General features: G+C 51.7%; 3 protein-coding genes across 3 annotated transcripts; 2 read left to right on the top strand and 1 right to left on the bottom strand.

The window, feature by feature from the left end:
* Positions 1–10,941: 10,941 nt before the first annotated feature.
* On the top strand, positions 10,942–18,186 carry Syvn1 (synoviolin 1). The gene is made up of 16 exons (XM_042675968.1): positions 10,942–11,040; positions 11,872–12,020; positions 12,217–12,309; positions 12,406–12,558; positions 12,662–12,710; positions 13,100–13,203; positions 13,783–13,909; positions 13,995–14,094; positions 14,219–14,284; positions 14,388–14,504; positions 14,586–14,749; positions 15,015–15,143; positions 15,230–15,376; positions 15,464–15,650; positions 16,731–16,879; positions 16,952–18,186. Exons 2-16 carry the CDS (start codon positions 11,889–11,891, stop codon positions 17,056–17,058), a joined length of 1,824 nt encoding a protein of 607 aa, XP_042531902.1. The 5' UTR covers positions 10,942–11,040; positions 11,872–11,888; the 3' UTR covers positions 17,059–18,186.
* A 1,020-nt stretch (positions 18,187–19,206) lies between these two features.
* On the bottom strand, positions 19,207–23,704 carry Mrpl49 (mitochondrial ribosomal protein L49). Its single transcript, XM_042676070.1, has 4 exons — positions 23,597–23,704; positions 22,953–23,103; positions 19,769–19,893; positions 19,207–19,653 (listed from the first exon to the last, which is right to left on the bottom strand). The coding sequence occupies exons 1-4, from the start codon at positions 23,675–23,677 to the stop codon at positions 19,507–19,509; spliced, it is 504 nt and encodes a 167-aa protein (XP_042532004.1). The 5' UTR covers positions 23,678–23,704; the 3' UTR covers positions 19,207–19,506.
* A 135-nt stretch (positions 23,705–23,839) lies between these two features.
* Positions 23,840–25,170, top strand: Fau (FAU ubiquitin like and ribosomal protein S30 fusion). The gene is made up of 5 exons (XM_042675958.1): positions 23,840–23,948; positions 24,198–24,280; positions 24,392–24,536; positions 24,773–24,828; positions 24,997–25,170. The coding sequence occupies exons 2-5, from the start codon at positions 24,206–24,208 to the stop codon at positions 25,120–25,122; spliced, it is 402 nt and encodes a 133-aa protein (XP_042531892.1). The 5' UTR covers positions 23,840–23,948; positions 24,198–24,205; the 3' UTR covers positions 25,123–25,170.
* Positions 25,171–25,426: the final 256 nt, after the last annotated feature.

Raw genomic sequence — 25,426 nt, 5'->3', positions numbered from 1 at the left:
GCTGCACCCTTGCAGGAGCGATGAACAGGACCTACGGCAGTTTTGAAACCTTCCTCAAGGCCCACACAGACCCATTGACCCAGGAAGTAGTGCCCCCACCCGCCTGGACCTCCAATAGACAATAGGTTTGTTGGGACCCAGAGCCAGCTCCTCAGAAGTCCTGCTTCAAAAGAAAATCCAGACATCTCTGGCAGCTGGAGACTCTAGCCAGGGTGAGACTGCACTCTTTCAGGAGTAGGCAGTGAGGGAAACTGTAAACCGATTGGCTCTGCTGAACTCCTCAAGCACAATTGCAGCCACACACTAGCCCAGTAAGAGAGGGGAAGGTCTACTGGCTGATGAGACTTAAGCACAAACCAAATAATAACTGACTTATGCTAACTCAAGGTTATCTTTCTTTCTTTCTTTTTTTGCCAGTCCTGGGGCTTGAACTCAGGGCCTGAGCACTGTCCCTGAGCCTTTCTGTGCTCAAGGCTGCTAGCACTCCACCACTTGAGCACAGCACCACTTCCAGCTTTTTCTGTGTATGTGGTACTGAAGAATCAAACCCCAGGCTTCATGCTTGCTAGGTAAGCACTCTACCACTAAGCCATATTCCCGGCCCTCTCTCTCTTCCTCCCTTCCTTCCTCCCTTCCTTCCTCCCTCCCTCCCTCCCTCCCTTCCTTCCTTCCTTCCTTCCTTCCTTGCTTGCTTGCTTCCTTCCTTCCTTTCTTTTTTTTTTTGTCAGTTGTAGGGCTTGAACTCAGGGCCTGGGAGCTGTTCTGAGTTCTTTTTGCTCAAGACTAGCACTTTACCACCGTAAGCCACAGCTCTACTTCTGGTTTTTGAGTGTTTAATTGGCTTCCCATGGGGAATTTTCTGCCCAAGCTGGCTTTGAACTATGATTCTCAGATCTCAGCCTCCACTGTAGCTAGGATTTCAGATGTGAGCCACTGGCACTGGCTTCAATGTTATTTTTCAGATAAAGTCTTTGTATTCATGGCTGGACAAGCTTGAACTTTAATCCTATTTATGCTTCGAACACTGCTGGGCTGACAGGCTTATACCACTCCACCCAACTTTTACTAATCAGGATAAGTGAAGTTTCATAACTTTTTTTGCCCAAACTGGACTTGAAGCAATATCCTTCAGATCTCCACCTCTGGAGTGACTGGGATTACAGGTATGAGCTTAAAAACTAGCCAGAAAGACAAGCTAAAAATATAAAAAAAAAATAATAAATAGTATAATTATATATGTGTCTTTTTTTTTTTCCAGGGCTGAGAACCGAACCCAGGAGGGCCTTGCGCTCACCAGGCGGGCGCCCTTCCGCTGGGCTAAACCCCCAGCCCCTAGTATAATTATATATAATAAATATGTAAATAATATAATAATAAATAAAGGAATAAAAAACTAAGCATACCTATTCTAAACTACTTGCTACAAGGAAAATAGATTTTGCACAGTTAATTCAATCATGATCTTCAAACAACCAAGCAAATAACAACTGCACTGATTCCTAAGAGATCAGAAGCTAGAGTGGCTACAGTGTATTCTCTAAAATATAAAGTTTTACATTCAGAAAACAAAATCTTGTAAGATGCTTGGTGTCTGTGGCCCATAAATGTCATCCTGGCTACTCACGAGGCAAAGAATTGAGGACTGCGGTTCAAAGCTAGCCCGGGCAGGAAAGTCCATGAGAACATTATCTCCGATAAACTAGTAAAAAGCCAAGTGGCTCTAGTGGTAGAGTGCTAGCCTTGAATGAGAAAGGTCAGGGATAGTGCCCAGGCCTTGAGTTCAAGTTCTAGGACTCACACACACACACACACACACACACACACACACACACACATGCACGCACACATGCACACACACACACACACACACACACACACAAACTCAACATACTGCCCCTAAGCCTGCTGTCTCCAGTACTCTCCAGATTAGGAAACCCCCAGTCAGGTGGGCATCCGGGCCCTCACACCTTCTGAAACAGATAGATCAGGAAAAGGAGGCACCAGAAACAGTAGTCAAGAATTCAAGAGGGGCTGGGAAGGTAGCTCAGTGGTAGAGTGCTTGCCTTGCATGCCAGAGACCCTGGGTTCGATTCCTCAGCACCTCATAAGCAAAAAGAAAGAAGCCGGAAGTGGTGCTGTGGCTCAAGTGGTAGAGCGCTAGCCTTGAGCTGAAGAGCTGAGAGACAGCGCCCAGGCCCAGAGTTCAGGCCCCACGACTGGACCAAAAAAAAAAAAAAAGAATTCAAGAGATAAACACTGTAAAAGCACTGAGGCGATTATATTTATTATTTATTTATTTTTGCCTTTAGCTTTCCAATCCCTGAAAAGCTGCAACAGTTACTCAACAGGTAGGGGGGACGGGCAGAGGAAAGAGCTCTTTCATTTTGACCTTCTCTGCTTGTCCAAATAATCTGGGAAACAGAGCAATGATATCTTATAGACATTTATCCTGGTTGCAGGGGACAGTTGGGAAATGACTCCTCTGGGCACGCACACACACACACACACACACACACACACACACACAAATGTTTGCAAAATAAATATTGCTTAAAGGGATGTTCAAGCAGTTACATCACAATGACCCAAAGGTAGTGAGAGGATCAACTCTGAAATCTCTGGGCCCAATTGATAAGACAGTGTCACAGCAAGAACGGTGGATGTACCAAGTATCCAAACCAAGAGACACTCATCGTAACTAAAGTGAATTGGAGCTAAACCACCAGCCTGCCATACATACTCATGAGGTATGATTTCCTAACAATCAAGTATGCCTGCACCCATGTCTGAGTAATGTATTATCTCTTTCCTTGGCTTTGCTTTACTAATAAACGTGTTCATCTTTACCTTGGTGTGTCCTCAGATTTTTTTTTTCTTTTTTCTTTTTTTTTTGTCAGTCGTGCAGCTTGAACTCTTGGCCTGGGCATTTGTCCCTGAGCTCTTCAACTTAAGGCTAGCGCTCTACCATTTGAGTCACAGTGCCACTTCAGGTTTTCTGGTGGTTTATTGTAGATAAGAATCTCATGGAGTTTCCTGCCTGGACTGGCTTTAAACCGAGATCCTCACATCTCAGCCTCCTGAGTAGCTAGGATTACAAGTGTGTGCCATGGGTACTCTGCTTTTGGGTTTGGGTTTTTTTGTTTTTGTTTTTGTTTTGTGAGTTTTTTTGGGGTCCAGTTGTGGGGCCTGAACTCGGCCTGGGCGCTGTCCCTCAGCTCTTCAGCTTAAGGCTAGCGCTCTACCACTTGAGCCACAGTGCCACTTCCAGCTTTTTTCTTTTTTCTTATGTGGTACTGAGGAATCGAACCCAGGGCCTCGTGCATACAAGGCAAGCGCTCTACCACTGAGCCACCTTCCCAGCCCCTTGTTTTTGTTTTGTTGGTCATGGGGTTTGAACTTTGGGCCTGGGCGCTGTCCTTGTGCTCTTCAGCTCAAGGCGAGCGCTCTACCCTTTGAGCTACAGCACTACTCCGGTTTTCTAGTGGTTTATTGGAGATAAGAGTCTCACGGAGTTTCCTGCCCAGGCTGGCTTTGAACCATGATCCTCAGATCTCAGCCTCCTTAGTAGCTAGGATTACAGGATTACAGGCATGAGCCACCCGGTTTGGGTTTGGTTTTAAGTGTAACTTTCTGCTACAATTTGGCTTTTAAATATTCTCCTAAGGTCATGTGTGGAAGGTCTGGTGGCCAGCTGATGGTGCTATGAGGAAGTATGGGGTGTGTAAGTAAGGGGTGGAACCCAGTGGAAGGAAGTTAGGCTACTGGGGGTGTGTCCTTCAAGGGATATAAAGACCCTGGCCCCTCCCCCTCTCTCCTTGCTTCCTGGCCACCTTCTGAGCAGCTGAGCAGCTTTGCTTCTTCATGTGCTCCCCACCTCTGTGTTCTTCCTTGCCACAAGCCCAAGGTGACAGGGCCAGCAACCATGCACTGAAACCTCCCAAACCATGAGCTAAAATGTCTCTCCTTTTAAGTATTTTGTCATGATGACAGAAAACCAACTAATTCACATTGCTTTGTGTGTGTGCACCTATCACAGGGCTTGACCTCGGCCTGGGCACTGTCCCGGAGCTTTTCTGTTCAAGACTAGTACTCTACCATTTGAGCTATACCTCCATTTCTAGCTTTTTAAATTGGAAATGAGTCTCCCAGACTTTCCTGCTCAGACTAGCTTCAAACCTCATTCTTAGAAGAGTCCACCAGCACCTGGCTGTTGTTTCATTTTTATTCCATTTTCTTGTTCATTACCAGACTTGGCCCTGTCTTATTCTATGTACCTTCTTTCTCTCCCTCCTTCCCTCCCTCCCTCTTTCCCTTCCTTCTTTCCTTCCTTCCCTGCTTCCCTCCCTCCCACATTCCTTCCTTATTTCCTATCTTCTATTTTTGTTTTCAGTACTGGAGCTTGAACTCAAGAACCCAGGCTTGCTAAGCAGGTGCTTTAACACTTGAGCCACACCCCAGTTCATTCTCTATTTCCTATCTTCCAACTGAATACAGATCTCCATCAAACTTCCAGTTCCCTAGAGGATGGCAAAGCCCTAAGATCAAAGAAGCCCAAGTCCCTAAATTACCAGCTGGAAACCTGACCTCTGGTTGTGTCTTTCTTTAGCAAAGGCAATTCATGTATGATTTCTTCTGTTGCATAAAAAACCACCTCCAGGGTGGGGCACAGAAATGGAAGGACAAAAGGTGAACAAGTGCAGCTGGACACTATGTTGAAATGAGCTCTACAACTTGTGGGTGGGGAAGGGAGGGAAAAACCAGGAGAGAGCCAGGAAGAGGCGACATTGTCCAAAAGGAAATGTACTCTTAGCTGGTTGCCAGTGGCTTAAGCTTGTACCACAATCCTAACTATTCAGGAGGTTGAGATCTGAAGATTGCAGTTTGAAGCCAGCCTAGGCAGGAAAGTTTGTGAAGCTCTTATCTCCAATTAACCACCAGAAAACTGAAAGTGGTGCTGTGGCTCAAAGTGGTAGAGCATTAGCCTTGAGTGAAAAAACTCAGGGACAGTGCCCAGGCCTTGAGTTCAAGCCCCACAATCCACCCGAAAAAAAAAAGAAAGTAAACTTGCAAGAGGAGAGATGGTAGAGAGATGGCTCAAGTGGTAGAACTCAACCTTGAGCAAAAAAGCCTGGCAAGGGGCTGGGAAGGTGGCTCAGTGCTAGAGCGCTTGCTTTGCACGCATGAAGCCCTGGATTCCATTCCTCAGCACCACATAAGCAAAAAGAAAAAAGCCGGAAGTGCCGCTGTGGCTCAAGTGGTAGAGTGCTAGCCTTGAGCTGAAGAGCTGAGGGACAGTGCCCAGGCCCAGAGTTCAGGCACCACGACTGGACCCCCTCTCCCCCCCCCAAAAAAAAAGCCTGGCAAGAGCTAATGCCCCAGTACTGGCACAAAGAAATCCTTTCCTTGTTTTCCCCTATTAGCTGTGCAAATGTAGGCATATAAGATTATCATGAGGATGAATTCTGTGCCAGGCACGCAGTCCAATCTCAATAGCCCTGGGTCTTATCAACATCCCAAGTATTTACATACAGCATGAATAGCAAATATGTGTACTGTCCTGAACCATACCCTAATGGCAGTCACAGTGACAGAAGTGATTATACTCTATGGTAATTCAGGGCTGGGTTGCTAATGGGTCAAATGCCATAGGCATCAAGAGGAGGGAAAGTTCACGGCTGATGCTAGAAATGTCTTTGGCTGTCCACTGAGGGTGGCAAACAATAGAGGGAAAGCATGTGACTGCCTTTTGGGTAGGAAGAGAACTAGGCCAAAGAGGCGAGTGAAGTTCGGGGAAATAAGGGTAACTGAGTTGGACCCCAAAATAAAGTGCATGATCTGGAGTGTGTGATCTAGATCTTTCCAATCCTTTTTTGTGTGTGCCTTTGTTCATGGGGCTTGATCTCTGGGTCTGGGCGCTGTCGCTCAGCTCTTCAGCTCAAGGCAAGCACCCTACCACTTGAGCCACAGCGCCACTTCGAGGTTTCTGGTGGCTTATTGGAGACAGAGTCTCAAAGACTTTTCTGCTCGGGCTGGCTTTGAACCATGATCCTCAGATCTCAGACTCCTGAGTAGCTAGGCGCACAGCTACATTCTTTTTTTTTTTTCTTTTGGTCAGTCATGGGGCTTGAATTCTGGACCGGGGCACTGTCCCTCAGCTTTTCAGCTCAAAGTGAGTGCTCTGCCACTTGAGCCAAAGTCCCATTTCCGGTTTTCTGGTGGTTAATTGGAGATAACCTGCCCAGGCTGGCTTTGAACAGTGAGATCCTCAGATCTCAGCCTCCTGAGTAGCTAGGATTACAGGTGTGAGCCACCGGTGCCCAGCATCTTTTACATTCTTAAAATAATATGACTTTATTGAGGCATTTATTTAATGCATATAATTTTCCCAATTCAAGCATACAATGCAGAGCTTTAATACATTTACCACGTTTACAACCATCCTCTAATCTACTTTGGAACATTTTCTTGGCTTTCTCACTCAAGGCTGGTGCTCTACCATGTGAGCTACAGTTCCACTTCTGGCTTCTTGTATTCACTGGAAATAAGTGTCTCGCAGACTTTCCTGTTCAGGCTTGCTTCAAACCAGTTTGGATGTGGAAGCACATAGAGGGGATACAGTGAGCATGATGCCCAGGTTTCCAGAGCTGGAATGTCCCCTGGGAGTCCAGGGACCCTATTCATTTATTTAGTGCACGTCTTGGGCTTCAATTTGAAATATGGATACTAAGTAACACCATCTTGTCCTCACTGCCATCTTGGCATATTAATAGATGGGGACTTTTCACGCTGTCCCAAGAACTACAGATGTGCTATATGCCATTCCAAGAACTCAAAAGGTGATGTAGATCATTCCTTGAGTTGCAGGTGTCACGGGTTGTTAAGCTCCAGAAAGTCTTGTTCCAGGGAATTCTTGCCCTTGATTGCCCAATTGTTTCCCCTAGCTTGCTTTGCTTCTGCAAACATGCTCTTGCTAGGTTTAGTTCCTCATACGGGTCATGAGGTTTATCCCTTTATAAGCTTTGTATTAACTGCAATTGAGGCTATGAATTTCTTTGTGGCACAAGTCCGTCCACAGTCACCAGCTTTGGAATAAAGATTTCTGATTTGACCTCTCCAAGTGTGGTGTTTCTCTATATCTCACTGATCAAATTCCCATATAACAAACTCAGACCTGGATGCTGTCCCTGAACTTTTTCACTCAAAGTTGATGCTCTACCACTTGTTTCACAGCTCCACTTCTGGCTTTTTGGTGGTTAATTCTGAGAATGTGGCTTAGTGGTAGAGTGCTTGCCTACTATGTATGAAGCCCTGGGTTCAGTTCCTCAGTACCACATAAACAGAAAAAGCCAGAAGTGGTACTGTGGCTTAAAATGGTAGAGTGCTAGCCTTGAGCAACAGAAGCTCAGGGACAGTGTCTAGGCTCTGAGTGCAAGCCCCAGAACTGGCAAAAAAAAAAAGAAAAAAAAAAGTCCCAATGATTCTCCAGCCCTAGTTGGCTTCAAACTGGGATCCTCAGATCAGCTTCCTGAGTAGCTAGGATTACAGGTGTAAGCTCCTGGAGCCTGGCCTGCAGGATTTTGAGGCAGCTAGTGATGGCATCCTAGGCCCTGTTAAGTTCCAGCCTTAGAAAGGAAAGGGCTGGAAAGGTGGCTCAGTGGTAGAGTGCTTGCCTTGCATGCATGAGGCCCTGGGTTTGTGGCGCTGTGACTCAAATGGTAGAGTGCTAGCCTTGAGCTGAAGAGCTAAGGGACAGCACCCAAAGTTCAGGTCCATGACGATCAAAAAAAAAAAAGAAAGAAAGAAAGAAAGGAAAGGAAAGAGCACCATCTAGGGGACAGTTTTGGTGACTGGTGGTTAAATAATGTACAGCAAGAAATCGGTGAAGCCACATTTTGAGAAATTGAATCTGGAGTCTTTTTTCTTTTTTTTTGGTCTGTTGTGGGGCTTGAACTCTGGGCCTGGACGCCATCCCTAAGCTCTTCAGCTCAAGGAGAGCGCTCACCACTTGAGCCACAGTGCCACTTCCAGAGTCTCAAGCAGGGCTGGGAAGGTGGCTCAGTGGTAGAGCGCTTGCCTTGCATGCCTGAGGCCCTGGATTCCATTCCTCAGCACCACATAAGCAAAAAGAAAAAAGCCGGAAGTGGCGCTGTGGCTCAAATGGTGAGCTCAAGGCCCCATGACTGGACCCCCCCCCAAAAAAAAAAAAGTCTCAAGGACTTTACTACCTGGGCTGACTTTGAATTCTGAGCCTCAGATTTCAGCCTCCTTAGTAGCTAGGATTACAGGTGTAAACCACCACAGGTGCCTTGCTTGGAGTGTTTATTAAAGACCAAGGACTGCAAGATAGACTCCTGTCTCAAAGACCTGCAGCCCAGAACAGAGCTAGCACATAACCTATTTTTTTTTTTTTTTGGTCGGTTATGGGGCTTGAACTCTGGGCCTGGGCTCTGTCCCTCAGCTCTTCAGCTCAAGGAGAGCGCTCTACCACTTGAGCTACAGCGCCACTTCCGGTTTTCTGGTGGTTTATTGGAGATAGGAGTCTCACGGTCTCTCCTGCCCGGGCTGGCTTTGAACCGCGATCCTCAGACCTCAGCCTCCTGAGTAGCTAGGATTACAGGCGTGAGCCACCAGCGCCCGGCTGAACCCATAGTTTTATACATGCTAGGCAAGCATGCTACCACCAAACCACATTTCCCAGTCTAGCACATAACTTTTTTTTTTTTGGTCCGGTTGTGGGGCCTGAACTCTGGGCCTGGGTGCTGTCCCTCAGCTCTTCAGCTCAAGTCTAGCGCTCTACCGCTTAAGCCACAGCGCCACTTCCAGCTTTTTTCTTTTTGCTTATGTGGTGCTGAGGAATTGAACCCAGGGCCTCAGACATGCAAGGCAAGCGCTTTACCACTGAGCCACCTTCCCAGCCCCCTAGCACATAACTTTTAAAGACAAAAACCACATGTTGGAGTGGAGACCAAGCCTTAACAGCCTTAACAAAAGCCTTTTACATAAAACAAAGTGAGCTAGATGAAGATATTTATTCCTATAAAGGGGTTATACATAAGCAAAGCAACTAAATGGGATACTTAATTCTAACAAAAGTCTTATACACAGGCAGAACAAACTATGCAGGGGAACAATAAGGGAAAACCAGGGCCCCAACTATCTAGAGGAAACACGAGCTTTCTGGAGTCCTACAACTCATGACATATTTGCAATCCAGAGTGTCCTCTATCACCCCTAGAGTTCTCAGAAAATCCCTATTTACTATTAACTTCTATCAAGATGCCAAGATGGCATTTATTAAATCCAGAATCCTTATTTCAATAAGATGTAGAAAAATGCAAGGCACGTGGATGCATTCTGAAACTCCACACTGTAGAAGGACTGATCTGGTGGCTGTTAGGTTTTTAAAAAGAGGTAGCCGAGTAATAACAGCACCATGCATGTGGTATTCAGGTAAGGGGTAGGTTTATTCAGTAGACCTGCTGGGACCAGGCCAGGTTGGCACTCCACGCAGCTGGCAAAAAGGGGGGTCTGGCCCTGGGTTAGGCCTTATCTAGGGTAGGGGCAGGGAAAGATGTGTCCAGGTAAAGGGAAGTGGGACCAGGTAAGAGGAGGTGGGACCAGTTGGGAGAAAGGTGTGGCCACATCAGATCCAGATGTGACCTCAGTGGATTCGGATGTGACCTCTTCCAGGTGCCCCAGTTGCCTAGGTAACACAGGTACTGAGCGGGGTCTGCTTGCCGTCCAGGAATCGACCTTACAATGGCAACCCCGATTCAGAATGAAACAGTCGGGCTGAGAATGTGGTTTAGTAGTAGAGTGTTTGCCTAGCATGCATGAAGCCCTCGGTTCAATTTCCTCGATACCACATAAACAGAAAAAGCCAGAAGTGCGTGGTGCTGTGGCTCAAGTGGTAGAGAGCTAGCCTTGAGCAAAAGAAGCTCTGGGACAGTGTGCAGGCCCTGAATTCAAGCCCTGTGAATGGCAAACACACACACACACACACACACACACACACACACACACACAATGAAATAGCCTGTAATCCCGGGACCACTGCTGCCGGGATTGTGGCCAAGAAATAAACAAGGCGCTACAGCAAAATAGTAAGCAGAATGGAATGTGGGCCTGTAGCCACTGAAAAATCAATCCATTTTAAACAAAACATGATTAGGAGGAATTAAAGCTTTGCCCTCTTCCCAGTCCTGGCACTTCTGCCTGCCCCTCCCTCTCAGGGCTGGGCCAATGTTCCCGGAGGCCAGCTAGGGATCACCAGCCCACGGCTGGCGCTTTCACAGCTGGGACAGGACCTGGTCCTAAGCAACGTAGCGTACCGCCCCTAGCAACCACTCACCTGCTTTTCCCTTTCTATTGGCCAGAAAATTTACTTTCTCTTTCTTATTGGTCCGCGTAACTTTATTGCAGCCAATCCGTGGCAGCCACGGGCCTCACTCCCACACAACGGGGCGGGGTGAAGGAAGCACGAAGGAGACACATTTCTGGGTTTTGCTTCCAGTGTCTCCCAGGGAGCACCGCGTTTATCAGACTGTTGTGACCATCTCTGAAGCGAGACTCTGAAACGTATTTCCTTCTAGCCCTCAGTGAAGTCTGTCCCTTGCACGCGCTCCCCTCCGAGTGGCACGGCCCCCAGGACGCTCCACCTTCGCGGCGCTGGAGTGCGGCTGGGCTGCGGCCACTCGGGGCGGGGACCGTACCAACTGTGGGGCACTCCGACGGGGACGCCGGCGCTCCCTCGCCGTCCTCTGCCGCCCCAGTCTCTTGCCGCATCTCTTGCTCAGCCCCTCTCGGTGGACACGGACCCCTAAAGCGGCACGAAGGCGGCTGTTCCCGGCCCCACCTAGGGCGCGCTGGGCCAGCAAAAGAAGACGGCTGCACTTGGTACGGCCCCCGCCGCGCCCCGCGCCGCCGGAAGTGAGGTGTCTTACCCCCTAGCTTCCGGTTCGCAGGGGGTGGGGAGTGTTGTTAACCGGAGCGGCTGCCGCAGTCGCGGGGATTGAGCGGGCTCGCCGCGCTGGGCTCCTGGTGAGTGAGTCCAAGTCCAGCCCTGGTTGGGGTTGGGGTCGGGACCAAGACCTTCCCTTTGAGGTCATCGGGATCGGGTCACCCCCTTCGTCCCCCGCCTGCGCTCGGCCTGTCAGATGGCCGCAGATCGCCAGCGCCAGCGCGGCCGCACTCCCGGAGGCCCAGCCCCGCCTGCGACTCTCGCAACTCCGGGCGCTCACAGGTGCGCGGTTGCGAGGACCGCCCGGGTCCTTCAGCCCCGCCACTGCACCCCGTCGATTGGCCGTTTCTACGGTGCCCCAAGTTGACACTGCCTCGGGGCTTGGGGGGGGGGACGTCAGGGTTCCAGGCTGACGTACCCCCACCCGCTCCCGAGGGGCGCGCGTCCGCGCCGCCCACCCCCCCCCCCCCCCCCCACCGCACAGCTGTCACAGATGAAGCTGCGCCCCTTAGCGCCTCGGCTTCTCCCGGCTCAGGCCAAGCGTTCCCGCCTCTACAGCGCATTTTTGCTTTTGCCTCTCGCCCCAGCTCTTTTACTCGGTGGTCAGCGGTGGCAGTCCACCCGCCCCCCCCCACCCCCAATTGCTTTTTGTTTTCGCCTCCCTAGAGGATCATCTTGGCAGGGCAGCGTGAAAAGAGTCCTAGATTTAAAACAGGACTGATCCAGGTTCCAGGCCTTGTAGCAATGAGATCCCTTGACCCCTCTGAGCCTCAGTTTCTGGCATATGGTGTCCCGGATCCGATGATTGCAAGATTCAATCTCCTTTTCTCCTATTGACGCTGTGCCAGGCACTGTATTCGGTTTGCGATCATTACATACATTTTCTTCTACATCTTTCCCACCCAATGCAGGTCTCCGGGCCAGGGCAATGTTCCGCACCGCAGTGATGATGGCGGCCAGCCTGGCACTGACCGGAGCCGTGGTGGCACATGCCTACTACCTCAAACACCAGTTCTACCCCACTGTGGTATACTTGACCAAGTCCAGCCCCAGCATGGCAGTGAGTTCAGGGCTCTGGGAGGGAGGACCGCCCTGGGAGGGAAGGAGGAGTCTGCCTGGGGCAGAGGTGGGGCTACATATCCGGTAAGTAGGGGCAGTAGTAGCCACTAGCTGTCTAACTTTTGAATGAACTGATGAGGATTTGGGGAACAGAAAACAGAAAGTGACCTCAAACCATAGCCTTTCTCCACTCCTAGGTCCTGTATATACAGGCCTTTGTCCTTGTCTTCCTGTTGGGCAAGGTGATGGGCAAAGTGTTCTTTGGGCAGCTGAGGGCAGCAGAGATGGAGGTAAGGTGTCAGTGGCTGGCAGCAAAGGCGAGGGGCTGGGGACTGAGCAAACAGAAGGTCTCGATTCTTCATCATCATCCCCTGTCCAACCCCCAGCACCTTTTGGAGCGTTCCTGGTATGCCGTCACAGAGACTTGTCTGGCCTTCACTGTCTTTCGGGATGACTTCAGTCCCCGCTTTGTCGCACTCTTCACTCTCCTCCTCTTTCTCAAATGTTTCCACTGGCTGGCAGAGGACCGGGTGGACTTTGTGAGTTGGGAGTAGCAGGCTTGGGATCCCTGTGGCTGGGTTGGGGAGGCAAGGTGAGCCTTGCCTTCCTAACAGGACCCCCCCCCCCCCCACTCTGCCTCAGATGGAACGAAGCCCCAATATCTCCTGGCTCTTTCACTGCCGCATCGTCTGTGAGTGAGGCTCTTGGAGGGCGGGGATCATAGCTGGAGGGAGGAGAGAAGCCAAGGAATTTCAGTAGTGAACAGGCCTTTACCCCAGGGCCCGCACTGCCCCTCAGCCCACAGCTGTACAGGAAAGATAATTTAGGGGTTAATTTGCATAGTCTCTTACTTGTTCCACTCAGCTCTCTGGACGCTCACGTCTATGCCTCCTGGGGCTGCCCTGATGTCCTACCCTGGGTAAAACTAGAGTTCCCAGAGGGCTGAATCTAGTGGAGTGTGCCCACCTGACTCGATGGTGGCGCCAGGGCCATGGTGGATTTGAGGTTGGCTGTTGTAGGGCAGGAAGTGGCTGTCAGGCCTTGGCTGACTCCACTCCCCCAACTCGGGGTTCCCCACAGCCCTTATGTTCCTCCTGGGTATCCTGGACTTCCTCTTCGTCAGCCATGCCTATCATAGCATCCTGACCCGGGGGGCCTCTGTGCAGCTGGTGTTTGGCTTTGAGGTAAAAGTGACTTGGGAGGTTGAGGGGACAAGCCTGAGGTAGCAGCGCATGTGCCCTGGGTGACCCAACAAACCCAACTGAGCACATGCCGTGTGGCCCCTCCTGCGCTGGCAACCGTGGAGCCGTGGTCACTCTCACTCCTGGGTGATGGCTGGGGAGGGGGGTACAAAGAGGCTGATTCTGGGGAAACCTTGACTTGGGGTTCAGGAAGTCTTGCTGGAAGCTGGCATCAGAGCCAGCTCCGGATGGCTGGACTGCTAGGGATGCCATGTCCCAGGCCAGAGGAAGAGTGTTCTGTAACAGTTCACGTTTGCAGAGGGCTGATATATGTCAGGTCTTGTGCCAAGCTCCTGACCTGCTTTTCTTAATTAGCAAGACATGGCTATAATGAACAGTAGTTCTGTAGTCCACTGATGAGCAAAGTGTAGTTGAGGGAATCGTTTAAAGTAAACTTCCAAGTAGTGAGTGGAGGAGCCTAGGCTCCTCCTGCCATGCCTTCCGTGCCCAGGCCTGGTGCAGCAGCCTGGCTAACGCAAAGGGTGGGGGGTTGGAGTTCACGTCTCCCTGTGTCCTCTCCAGTATGCCATCCTGATGACCATGGTGCTGACCATCTTCGTCAAGTACGTGTTGCACTCTGTGGACCTCCAGAGCGAGAACCCTTGGGACAATAAGGCTGTGTACATGCTCTACACAGAGCTCTTCACAGGTGAGGGGGGGCAGGCCCTCTTCCCCTCCCCTGCCCAGCCCCCCACCAGTCTGCCTGCACAGCTCTGACCAGCTGCTCTCTGCAGGCTTCATCAAGGTTCTGTTGTACATGGCCTTCATGACCATCATGATCAAGGTACACACCTTCCCACTCTTTGCCATCCGGCCCATGTACCTGGCCATGAGGTGAGTTTAGCTCTGGTACTCCACTCCCCTGATCCTGTGTGTCGTCCCCCACCCCACCCCCGCCCCCATGTTTCTCTGCATTCACTGGCTGTGCTTTCTCCAAATTCCCTGGCTGTGCTTTCAGGCAGTTCAAGAAAGCTGTGACAGATGCCATCATGTCTCGCCGAGCAATCCGCAACATGAACACACTGTAAGTGGGCTTGTCCCAGCTGCTCTCCCAACTCTGTCCCACACCCCCTTAGGCTCCCAGCTCTGGTCCTGACACAGCCTCCCTCCCCCCGTATCCTAACCAGGTATCCAGATGCCACCCCTGAGGAACTCCAGGCAGTGGACAACGTCTGCATCATCTGCCGAGAGGAGATGGTGACTGGTGCCAAGAGACTGCCCTGCAACCACATCTTCCACACCAGGTGGGGGCGCGCCCCGGGGAGCCTGCCCGCCTGCACAGGCCCCTCGGGACCTGCTGACCGCTGCCTGGTCTTGACTCCCAGCTGCCTGCGCTCCTGGTTCCAGAGGCAGCAGACCTGCCCTACCTGCCGTATGGATGTCCTACGGGCATCACTGCCAGCCCAGTCACCACCGCCCCCTGAGCCTGCGGACCAGGGGCCACCCCCAGCCCCCCACCCCCCACCACTCCTGCCCCAGCCCCCTAACTGTGAGTGTCTCCTCATGCCACTGGGGAACTAACTGGTGGCCCTGGGTTGGGTGTGGAAGATGCTGGGTAATGGAATCTCTGTCCTCCAGAAGCTCAGTCGGCACAGGGAGGGGTGAACGCATGAGGAATAGATACGCACAGTTGCTGTGGTCCATGAGCTCCAGGCCCCACAGGAGTAGAGGCCAAAGCTCCTGTAGCCAGTCCTGCCTGGGAGTGGGGTCTCCGCAGCTCAGCCCCGGCTCACCACCCTCTCCTCTCTCTGCAGTCCCCCAGGGCCTCCTGCCTCCTTTTCCTCCAGGCATGTTCCCACTGTGGCCACCCATGGGCCCCTTTCCGCCTGTCCCGCCTCCCCCGAGCTCAGGCGAGGCTGTGGCCCCGCCCTCCACCAGTGCAGGTGAGCCTTTGCCACACTTCGGCAGCCGGGGGTGTGGCAGGGATGAAGAGGGGCCCCACAGCGCGTTAATTTCTGCTCTTCCGCAGCCCTTTCTCGGCCCAGTGGAGCAACCACAAGCACAGCTGCTGGTTCGGCCCCTGCACCTGGCTCCGCCCCCGCCCCCGAAGCTGGCCCCGCCCCTGCCTTCCCATTCCCTCCTCCCTGGATGGGTATGCCCCTGCCTCCACCCTTCGGTAAGCTGGGCCACTCTGGGATGTATTTGGGGGTAAAGCATCAGCTGAGCCCAGGCAGCCCAGACTTAAGTTTCCACCTTTCTCCAGCCTTCCCGCCCATGCCTGTACCCCCCGCGGGCTTTGCGGGGCTGACCCCGGAGGAGCTGCGGGCTCTGGAGGGCCACGAGCGCCAGCACCTGGAGGCCCGGCTGCAGAGCCTGCGCAACATCCACACGCTGCTGGACGCGGCCATGCTGCAGATCAATCAGTACCTCACTGTGCTGGCCTCCCTGGGGTGCGTCTGCATGGAAGAATGGGGTGGCGCTGCCAGAACCGTCTCCAGCAACCATACTTACTGAGTTTGTCCTTAACACCTGCTGACTCAGGTCCCCTACCTACAGCACAGCTGAGTGCTCTTGATTAGAGCTGACTGGAGCTCTCTTATGTTTTCTTTTTTTTTTTTTTTTTTGGTCGGTTGTGGGGCCTGAACTCTGGGCCTGGGCGCTGTCCCTCAGCTCTTCAGCTCAAGGCTAGTGCTCTACCACTTGAGCTACAGCGCCACTTCCGGCTTTTTTCTTTTTGCTTATGTGGTGCTGAGGAATCGAACCCAGGGCCTTGAGCATGCAAGGCAAGCGCTCTACCACTGAGCCACTTTCCCAGCCCCGCCTTTTTTTTTTTTTGTCAGTCGTGGGGCTTGAACTCTGGGCCTGGGCGCTGTCCCTGTGCTCTTCAGCTCAAGGCTAGCACTCTACCACTTAAGCCACAGCGCCACTGCTGATTTTCTGGTGGTTAGGTGGCGATAAGAATCTCATGGACTTTCTTTCCCAGGCTGGCTTTGAACTGCTATCCTCAGATCTCAGCCTCCTGAGTAGTTAGGATGACAGGTGTGAGCCACCAGCGCCCCGCTTAGTCCTGGCTTTTGTGGCTCTGACTCCTCCCTTAACATCCTCCTGATGCTGGGATTGTCCCTGAACTTGGAGATAGGCTGGCCCAGGTTCCAGTGCCAGTCCCACTGCTCACTTGCTCTATGGCCTCCTTTACCTTACTGGTACAGGAGTCCTACTTCCTAGACCTAGGTGACACATACAAAGCACTGGCACCCAGCAGGGGCTGCACAGGCCTAGAAGGACACTGGAGACTGATGGGAGTGCTGATATTCCCAGGGGGAGGCTGCAGGATAGCAGGGGACCTGTCCCCAGTCTGAGGCTGCAAGAGATTTATAATCCAAGTGCTGACTGTCACTCGGCTCTTGGATTGGCCCCATCTGCGACTCCATTCCACACTCAAGTGCACCTGTGCTCACTGGAGCCCCAGGGGTACTGTGCTAAACACAAGGGCAGAATCCTCTATCTGGGCCCTTGTCCTCTCTTCCCAGGCCCCCCAGGCCTGCCACTGTCAGCCCCACCGAAGAGACAGCCTCAACAGTGGTTACTGCTCCGTCCTCCGCCAGCAACCCCAGCTCTGAGGCTCCCCCTCCGCCCCCAGAAACCTCCCCACCAGCCTCTGAAATGGAAAAGCCTCCGGGTAGGTGTGATCAACTTCTGAGGGGATGGGCTGTGGCCTGCTCAGGGTTCCATTCCTAACCTCTGCCCCCAGCTCCTGAGACAGTGGGTGCCGAGGAGCTGCCTGAGGATGGAGAGCCTGATGCTGCCGAGCTCCGCCGGCGCCGCCTGCAGAAGCTGGAGGCCCCCGTTGCCCACTGACACTGCCCCGGCCCCGGCCCTGCCCCCGCTCTCTTGAGCAACCCTCGCTGGAACACGTCCTGCCACCAAGTGCCAGCTCCCTCTCTGTGTGCACCAGGGAGTAGTAACCCCAGCTCTGAGGAAGAAGTGGGGGGCATCCCCAAGGCTCAGTGGAAAGAGGTTGGCCTCCTGGCTGAGAGCTGGAGCCCTCGGAGCCCCAGGAGGCCATGGGGACGGTGGGCAGTCCCAGGCTTCCTCTCCACTGTCCAGCCCTGACTGAGGTCTGCTAGGGCTGGGAAGGCAAAAGGCTTGGCCTCTGAGAAGCCCTCTTCTCCACCATCCCCCCCCTCCTTCTGGGAGGAGGGGCAGCCCCTCGGGGCCCTACTTGTGTGTGGGGGGTCACGCTGCGTGCTGAACAGTATTAGCTTCCATTTCCAAGTGTGGACCCCAGAGGGGCTGGAGGCAGGTCAGGAGCTAGCCCCTGCCCCCCTGCCAAGAGTGGTACCGATCCTCTTCTCACCCCCGTCTCCCCCAGAAGCCCCTTTGTGATGGTGGCTGTGCCCCCTATGCCCTGTGGCATTTCCACGTCTTACTGGCAACCACGCAACTCAGGGAAAGGAGTGCCTGGGGGTAGGGGGGCAGGCGGGCAGCACTGAGGGACCCCGCTCCGCCCCTCACCCAGGCCCCTTTCCCCTGCAGCTTCTCAGCTGGGACTGACAGTCTCACCCAGCAGCCACTGCCCAGCCACATGGGCTGAGGGCCAGTGTGCTGCTCCTTAACCACTGCGACCCTGGAACTCAAGGAAGATCACTCCTGACCTGCAGACCTGCTCTCCAGTTCAGGACTGAAACTGCTTCCTGACCTAGTGGCTTTTGGCTTAAATTTTGTCTTTAGAATCTGAATGCTTGACCCCAGGAAGGAGGTGCCGGAGCGGGGTTCCTGCTCTCTACAGTCAGTTCACAACAGGCTCTGGGCCAGGCAGGGACCACAGGAGCCAAGGCCTCTGCCCAGCCCAGTCTTTCTTCCCCTTGGTTTTGTGTTACAAGAGTTGCTGGAGACAGTTTCAGATGATTATTTAATTTGTAAATATTGTACAAATTTTAATAGCTTAAATTGTATATACAGCCAAATAAAAACTTGCATTAACGACCGGTGGGACTTGTGTCTAGGATCCAGGCCAGGCTCCTCTTCCTTGCCCAGGCTGTAGACTTGAGAATGGCCCCAATCTTCAGGAGGGAGGATGTTGTTCTGGGTCCACAACTAGGAAGACTTGACTGCTTTACATATGGAGAAACTGAGCCCCAGAGAACTTCAAGGGCCTCTGCCTTAGGTTAGAGATAAGTAGGGTAGCCAGGAGCCAAACCCTGCCTTAGCTGCTTGGATGGAGGAGTGGGAGTGGGAACTCCGGGCTTAGGCAGCTGTGGCTCTGAGGGTGGAACAAGTGTGAAGTCTAGTTGGTGCGGAGTGGGAAGGATGGACGGCAGGGGTGTAAAGGACCTGCACCTTCACCCTCCCACCTGCAAACCTCTGTCCAGCCTGGATTCTAGGTCAGCAGCCTTGACAGGATGGCCTTGGGCTGGGCTCTCAGAAGCACCAAGATGCCCCCTTGTGGCCAGACCACCCCAAAGCCAATCATTTTAACTTGTGGCACTGGAAACCTAGTCAGGCAAACAACTCTGGTCTGGAATGGAGCAGGGACCTCTCCAGGGGCTGACATTTTGTGCTTCCTCTTCTCCAACACTGCTTTTGGAACTTTAAGATGCTACTCAGGACCCTGTGTCCACAACCTCCACCAGACCGAGTCTGGCCTACAGCAAGCGCTGGGAAAGATCTCAGTGAACCCCAAGAAGGCTAAAATATGTGCCCTATGTGTGGTTTAATCTGTAAACCCTCCCTAAACAGGGTGGGGCAACTGCTTCCACCAGATGATAATCCCTAGAATCTGAACAGCTAAATCCAAGGAATCCGAAGAAACAAGCCACTGAGTGGAAGGACAGCAGCTAATGCCCTCCCAACTAGCTTGAGAATGGTTTTTATTTTTTGGGTCCAGTTTGGGCCTGAACTCTGGGCCTGGGCGCTGTCCCTCAGCTCTTCAGCTCAAGGCTAGTGCTCTACCACTTGAGCCACAGCGCCACTTCCGGCTTTTTCTTTTTTGCTTATGTGGTGCTGAGGAATTGAACCCAGGGCCTCAGGCATGCAAGGCAAGCGCTCTACCACTGAACCACCTTCCCAGCCCGAGAATGGTTTTTCCTGGTGGGTCTCCCATGCTGGTCAACTCTCTCCCAGTGGACCCTTGTATGGAGGAGTCTGATTTCCCCTTATTCAATCAAGGCCTGACTTACCTAAAGCCTTTCAGCCTCACACTGGGATCAGCCCGAGCCCATAGCCCTGTTCCCAAAGGCTCCAATGTCCCATTCCCTCCTCCTGAGGTCCCCTGGCCTCCAGCCCACACAGGTTGCTCAGTGGGGCTCAGAAGCCCTTCTCAAGAAGCCAGGTTTTAAGTTGCTCATCAAAGTAGCCCTTGACCCGCAGAGTACCTGTCACCTCATTAACCTGGGTGACTGGTTTCTTCCCCAGCAGTGGGCTCAAAAAATCTTCTACATCTTTCTGCAGAGCCTGGGGAAAGAGGTGTCAGGCTTAGTTAATAATCCTTCCTTTCCAGCAGCCTCCCATCCCTTTAGCTCCCAGACAGTGAGAACAAGACTCTAACCTACCTACCCTACCCACTTACCCAGATGTCCCCTTCCACCTTCCGGATCACAGTCATCTGGCGATTGCCATGTGTGATGTCCCTGTAGACAGGAATGTTGTACATCCGGGAGCGCCGCACAAAATAGGGCAGGTTGGGTGGGGGATCTGTGATAGGGAATAACAGTGATAAGCCAATTTGTTCTAGACTCCATCTCACTTAGCCAAGGACTTTTCCCTCACAAAATTACCCTCTGCATCCAATGAGACCTGCCACTCTGACTTCAAGTCAAGGTAACTAACTCTTCTTTCCTTGTCAGACTAAACTGTGCATCAGGTACCTTCAAGGTCCTACAAAGGACCTGTGACCAAGTAGGTACTCAAGAAAAAAATGGAGTCATGCCAGGCGCTGGTGGCTCACAGCTGTAATCCTAGCTACTCAGAAGGCTGAGATCTAAGGATGATGGTTTGAAGCCAGGTAACCCTCATCTTCAACTAACCACCCAAAATCCAGAAATGGAGCTGTTGCTTGAGCAGTAGAGCGCTAGCCTTGAGCAAAAGAGCTAAGGGACAGTGCCCAGGCCCTGAGTTCAAGCCCCAGGACTGGCATGCGTGCGTGCACACACACACACACAATCAGAGCATAACTCCTTGTGTCTTTGGGTTCCCTCTGGGGCCAATCTTTGTCCTTTTCAATTGAAAACAATTTCTGGAACAAAAGGATACACATGTAATAGCACTAGGCACCTATTTGCTGGGCTCTACCCTAAGTGGTTCATGCACTGAATGGATTATCTTCAATTTGCTTAAATTGAACTTGGAAGAAGCTTAGTGACTTAAGAGCTCACCAACAGTGTAGAGTAGAGCAGGAGCCAAATTCAAGCATACAACTGCCTGACTTGCAAGTTGTGTTCTCAAAAAAGGTAACATGTGCTGAGGGTAAAGGGAAGTTTTGTCTCTATGATTTACTTTCTCCCATATGGAAACATTCCCATGCTACTAGCTTGAGATACATAGCCATTAGTAGAAGGGTCTACTCTTGAATCATTCCTTGGACATAAGGCAATGCTACCCTTAAAAGATCTCAAATATGGTGGGTGCTGGTGGCTCATGCCTGTAATCCTAGCTACTAAGGAGGCTGAGATCTGAGGATCTGAGGAAAGTCTGTGAGACTATATTTTTTTTTTCGGTAATGGGGCTTGAACCCAGGGCTTGGGTGCTGTCTCTCAGCTCTTCAGCTCAAGGGGTGCGCTCTATCACTTGAGCTACAGCGCCACTTCGGTTTTCTGAGTGGTTTATTGGAGATAAGAGTCTCACGACTTTCCTGCCCAGGCTGGCTTTGAACTGCGGTCCTCAGATCTCAGCCTCCTGAGTAGCTAGAATTACAGGCATGAGCCATCTGCGCCCCACATGGAGCTCCACTTTTTGTGTATAATTCAAATAGTAGAGTACCAGCCCTGATCAAAAGAACTGAGGAACAGCATTCACACCCTGAGTCCAAACCCCAGTCCTGTCAGGCTGTCTGTGAGACTCATCTCCAATTAACTACCAGAAAACCAGACGTGGTGCTGTGGCTGAAGTGGTAGAATACTTGCCTTGAGCTGAAGAGCTCACTCAGAGACGGCACCCAGGCCCAGAGTTCAAACCCACAACTGACAAAAAAAAAATTAAAATTAAAAAAAAAAAAAGATCTCAATATGCCACACTATTCACAATAGCCAAGATAGGAAAACAATCCAGATGCCCCACAATAGATATTCATCCAAAAAATGTGGTACCTACAATGGAATTTTACAAAGGCATTAGAAAGGATAAAATAATGTCATTCACAGGGAAATGGATAGAACTAGAACAAATCATGTTGAGTGATATAAGCCAAGATCAAAGAGACAACCGATGCATGTTCTCCCTGATATGCTGAAGTTAGATTTAAAACACAATGGGACATGACAAATTATACAAGATTCTACACACTCACAGTGAGACCAAAAGAGGATAGTCTTAGGAGAACATCATCAAGTTGTGATACCAAAGTGCCTGTTTATATATAAAACAACATACACATACTGAAACAGAACGCCAAAGATAAGGAAACAAAGGATGTTTTCTTAATCTGTCTGTTTTCTAATGACTCTTTTTTTTTTTTTTTTGTCGGTCATGGGGCCTGAACATTGGGCCTAGGCACCGTCCCTGAGCTCTTCAGCTTAAGACTAGTGCACTACCACTTGAGCCACAGTGCCACTTCCGGCTTTTTCTGCTTATGTGCTGCTGAGGAATCAAACCCAGGGCCTCATGCATGCAAGGCAAGTACTCTACCACTGAGCCACCTTCCCAGTCCCCCTCCCCCCGTTTTTGCCAGTTCTGGGGCTTGAACTCAAAAGCTTGGGCACTGATCTGAACTTCTTTCTGCTCAGGGCTAGCACTCTACCACTAGAGCCACAGCACCACTTATGGCTTTTTCTGTTTATGTGGTACTGAGGAATCGAACTCAGGGCTTCATGCATGCTAGGCAAGCACTCTACCACTAAGCCATATTCCCACCTTGACTCTGTATTTTTTTAATTGTTTTTTTTTTGTTGTTGTTGTTGTTGGTTGTTGGTTGTGGGGCTTGAACTCTGGGCCTCAGCACTGTCCCTCAGCTCTTCAGCTCAAGGCAAGTGCTCTATCACTTGAGCCAGAGCGTCACTTCCAGTTTTCTGGTGGTTTATTGGGAGATAAACATCTCACGGACTTTCCTGCCCAGACTGGCTCTGAACCAAGATCCTCAGATCTCAGCCTCCTAAGTACAGGCCTGAGCCACCAGCACCAGGATGACTCTGTATTCTTTACCTCGTATATACAGTGTATACATGTGCACAACTGAGGGAAGGTGGGGGGAGGGGACAGTAGAAAACAGGTGAAAAAGTGCAGCAGCAGAGCCCACTGGACATTGATGAGAGTGAACCATGCAACTCATGGGCAGATATGGAAGGGAGGGAAGGGGAGAGAAGAAGGGAACAGATGATACTATGTAAAAAGAAGAAAATATACTTATTACCTGAGGTATGTAAAGGTAACCCCGCTGTATACCACCTCTTAAACAACAATAGTTGTTGTTGTTGTTTTTTAAAGAGAGATCTCAATATGGGTACAGGATTCACGGTAGTTTCTAAAGACTCAGTAAGGACAGGCTGAAAACTGAGGAAGAGAATGCTCCTCCTTCAAACTATCCCCATTACCCAGCTTACCTCTGGGAGGCTGCCAGCCACTGGGCGTGGGATAATGTTCATGTTTTGGGGGCTTTGGGATGCTGGTAGGGGGTAAGAGGCGCTCCACAAACCGGTACTCATCTGCAGACTCCACAAAGCTGGGGTAATCAGGAGGCTTCTGGGTCTGGCTCTGAGACAACAAACCATCTCTTCGTTAATTTTCCCTATGTAGAGGTAGACAAGGGACACACGCGCGCGTGCGCACGCGCGCGCACACGCACACACGCGCACACACACACACACACACACACACACACACAATGTGGTGATTTTTCATTTAAAGGTTTTTCTCTGAGCATTCTATGGAAACTTTCTAGTTCTGCATTCGGCACTTAAACCACTCCTAATTCTCTCATGCCCCCAGCCAGAGAACGTCAATAACTCTTCAGTTCTGACCCACCCAGGCTGTCCTGCTGCAGCTACATTTCCACACCGCACTCCCCAAGTGTCGGTCCCAAGGCTGTCACTTTGTGGGCTCCCACTCTGGGCGCTCCTCTGGAGATAACTGAGCCACAGAAGAAGACGAAGCCCCCACCACCACCATGAAAGGACGTGGATTTAGAAACTGCAGTGAGTAACTGAGAGCCCTCTGCCATCATCAGCTCCGAGCCCCGCGTTCTCACCAGCTGCCTTCGTCCGCAGCCTCGCTGGATGTCGGTTCTTCTCCAGACCCACAGCACAGACCTGACCATGGCCGCCGCCATCTTGGACTGCCCCAGCCTTCTGCTACCTTTCTGCGCGCGCAACCGGCTTGGCCCCACCCTTCCCGAGGGCCGCGCCCGAGGCGAGAGAACGCCAGCGCGAAGCGTAAAGGGGCGGGGCCAGAACGGCAGTGGGCGGTACAAATAGAGGAGGCCGTACAGTCGCTCCGCAGTGACGAGCTACGCAACCGGCCCTCAGCACGCCTGCGCAGCGCGCTCCTTCCTCTTTCTCGACTCCATCTTCACGGTAGCGGCCGCTGGTCCCGGGGTTCTGGTACGACTTGTACGGCGGGTGGATCTGGAGGGCTTTGGTAGCTGGCTGGCCGCGGGGTGGGTCCGAGGGCGTTGGGGAGATCAAGGGAGAAGGGGTCCTTTGTGGCTCTGGCCTTTCTGGGCCTCCCCGTGGGCCCGGCGTTCCACACGTGAGGCCCCCGCGTCTCCCTCGCTCCCGACGGGTCGACCGCCGCTTCCTCCCCGGGCACCACTTCGCTTCTTTCACAGCCTTCTTTTTTTATTTTCGTAGTCGCCAATATGCAGCTGTTTGTCCGCGCCCAGGAGCTCCACACCCTTGAGGTGACCGGCCAGGAGACGATCGCTCAGATCAAGGTTCGTGCGCCCTGCTCGCGGTACTCCGCGCCCGTGCCCGCCCTGCTGCCCCGCGAAGAGACTCGGAATATTTCTTTATTTACCTATTTATCTCTATGTCTTGGCTTGTAGGCTCGTGTGGCCTCCCTGGAGGGTATCGTCCCGGAAGATCAGGTCCTGCTCCTGGCAGGCACGCCACTGGAGGATGACGCTACCCTCGGCCAGTGTGGGGTGGAGGCCCTGGCTACCCTACAGATAGTCGGCCGCCTGCTTGGAGGTGAGTGGGGAAAGGAGTGTTTTGGTTTTCTTTTCTTAGAAATTCCTGGTGGGTGAAAATATTTCGTTGCTCAATGTCTGGTGGTAGAGCAGAGTATTTTCCAGGCCAGACTAAGCCAGAGTGTAACTGCACCTCAGTCCCTTACTAGACTTCTGTCTTTAGAAGTCTGAGATGAGGAAGGTGATTATGTTGGGTGGTGGCTTGACTCTTGTGGCTTTCCACTTTCCCCACCATAGGTAAAGTCCATGGATCCTTGGCCCGTGCTGGAAAAGTGAGAGGTCAGACTCCCAAGGTGAGTGGATTATTTGAACTTTGTGTTTTGTGTTTTTCTTTCAAAATAGTAAGACTCTGGTCTCCTGTATGTGTATACTTTTTCCCTTCTTGGAAAAGGGAGTCTGAGGGAAAGGATCCTGGCATAGCAGAAGTCACCCGAGGTCTCATCCATCCTTCCTTTTGCCAGGTGGCCAAACAGGAGAAGAAGAAGAAGAAGACTGGCCGGGCCAAGAGGCGGATGCAGTACAACCGACGCTTTGTCAATGTTGTGCCCACCTTTGGCAAGAAGAAGGGCCCCAATGCAAACTCTTAAGTCCTATGTAATCTTGGCTTTCTGTAATAAAGCTACTTCGCCCACGCAGCTTGTTTTATCTTTATTTGCAGAGCCATGGGGTAAAGGGAGGTATGTATGTTTCTAGGCTGGCGGTGTGTTCCCTAGAACAATAAGACAAGCAAAAACCCTTAGATTTGAGGGAAATGGACATCAGTAGAGGTGGGGTTATCCCCATCCTAAGCAACTTTGTCCCCAAGTCCTTTTTATCTTCTTGCCAAAGAAAATAGTCTTGGAGTAGAGGCTGGTTTGGGAGCAAAGTGGATTTGGGTGGATGTCTGTTACA

This window comes from Dipodomys spectabilis, unplaced genomic scaffold, assembly GCF_019054845.1.
Source record: "Dipodomys spectabilis isolate Male_0828 unplaced genomic scaffold, ASM1905484v1 ptg000030l, whole genome shotgun sequence".
Classification (NCBI taxonomy): Eukaryota; Metazoa; Chordata; class Mammalia; order Rodentia; family Heteromyidae; genus Dipodomys; species Dipodomys spectabilis.
The sequence above is the reverse complement of the archived record's forward strand: the minus strand, read 5'-3'. Positions and strand labels throughout refer to the sequence as shown.

Excerpts from the sequence above, each read along its gene's own strand:
- Syvn1 (XM_042675968.1), top strand. The coding sequence starts at position 11,889 with ATGTTCCGCACCGCAGTGATGATGGCGGCCAGCCTGGCACTGACCGGA. Across the intron at positions 12,559-12,661 it reads CAGAGGACCGGGTGGACTTT|ATGGAACGAAGCCCCAATAT; the intron begins GTGAGTTGGGAG and ends ACTCTGCCTCAG. Across the intron at positions 14,095-14,218 it reads CCCATGTACCTGGCCATGAG|GCAGTTCAAGAAAGCTGTGA; the intron begins GTGAGTTTAGCT and ends CTGTGCTTTCAG.
- Mrpl49 (XM_042676070.1), bottom strand. The coding sequence starts at position 23,677 with ATGGCGGCGGCCATGGTCAGGTCTGTGCTGTGGGTCTGGAGAAGAACC. Across the intron at positions 19,894-22,952 it reads TGGCTGGCAGCCTCCCAGAG|ATCCCCCACCCAACCTGCCC; the intron begins GTAAGCTGGGTA and ends TCCCTATCACAG. Across the intron at positions 19,654-19,768 it reads AGGTGGAAGGGGACATCTGG|GCTCTGCAGAAAGATGTAGA; the intron begins GTAAGTGGGTAG and ends CTCTTTCCCCAG.
- Fau (XM_042675958.1), top strand. The coding sequence starts at position 24,206 with ATGCAGCTGTTTGTCCGCGCCCAGGAGCTCCACACCCTTGAGGTGACC. Across the intron at positions 24,281-24,391 it reads AGACGATCGCTCAGATCAAG|GCTCGTGTGGCCTCCCTGGA; the intron begins GTTCGTGCGCCC and ends CTTGGCTTGTAG. Across the intron at positions 24,829-24,996 it reads TGAGAGGTCAGACTCCCAAG|GTGGCCAAACAGGAGAAGAA; the intron begins GTGAGTGGATTA and ends TCCTTTTGCCAG.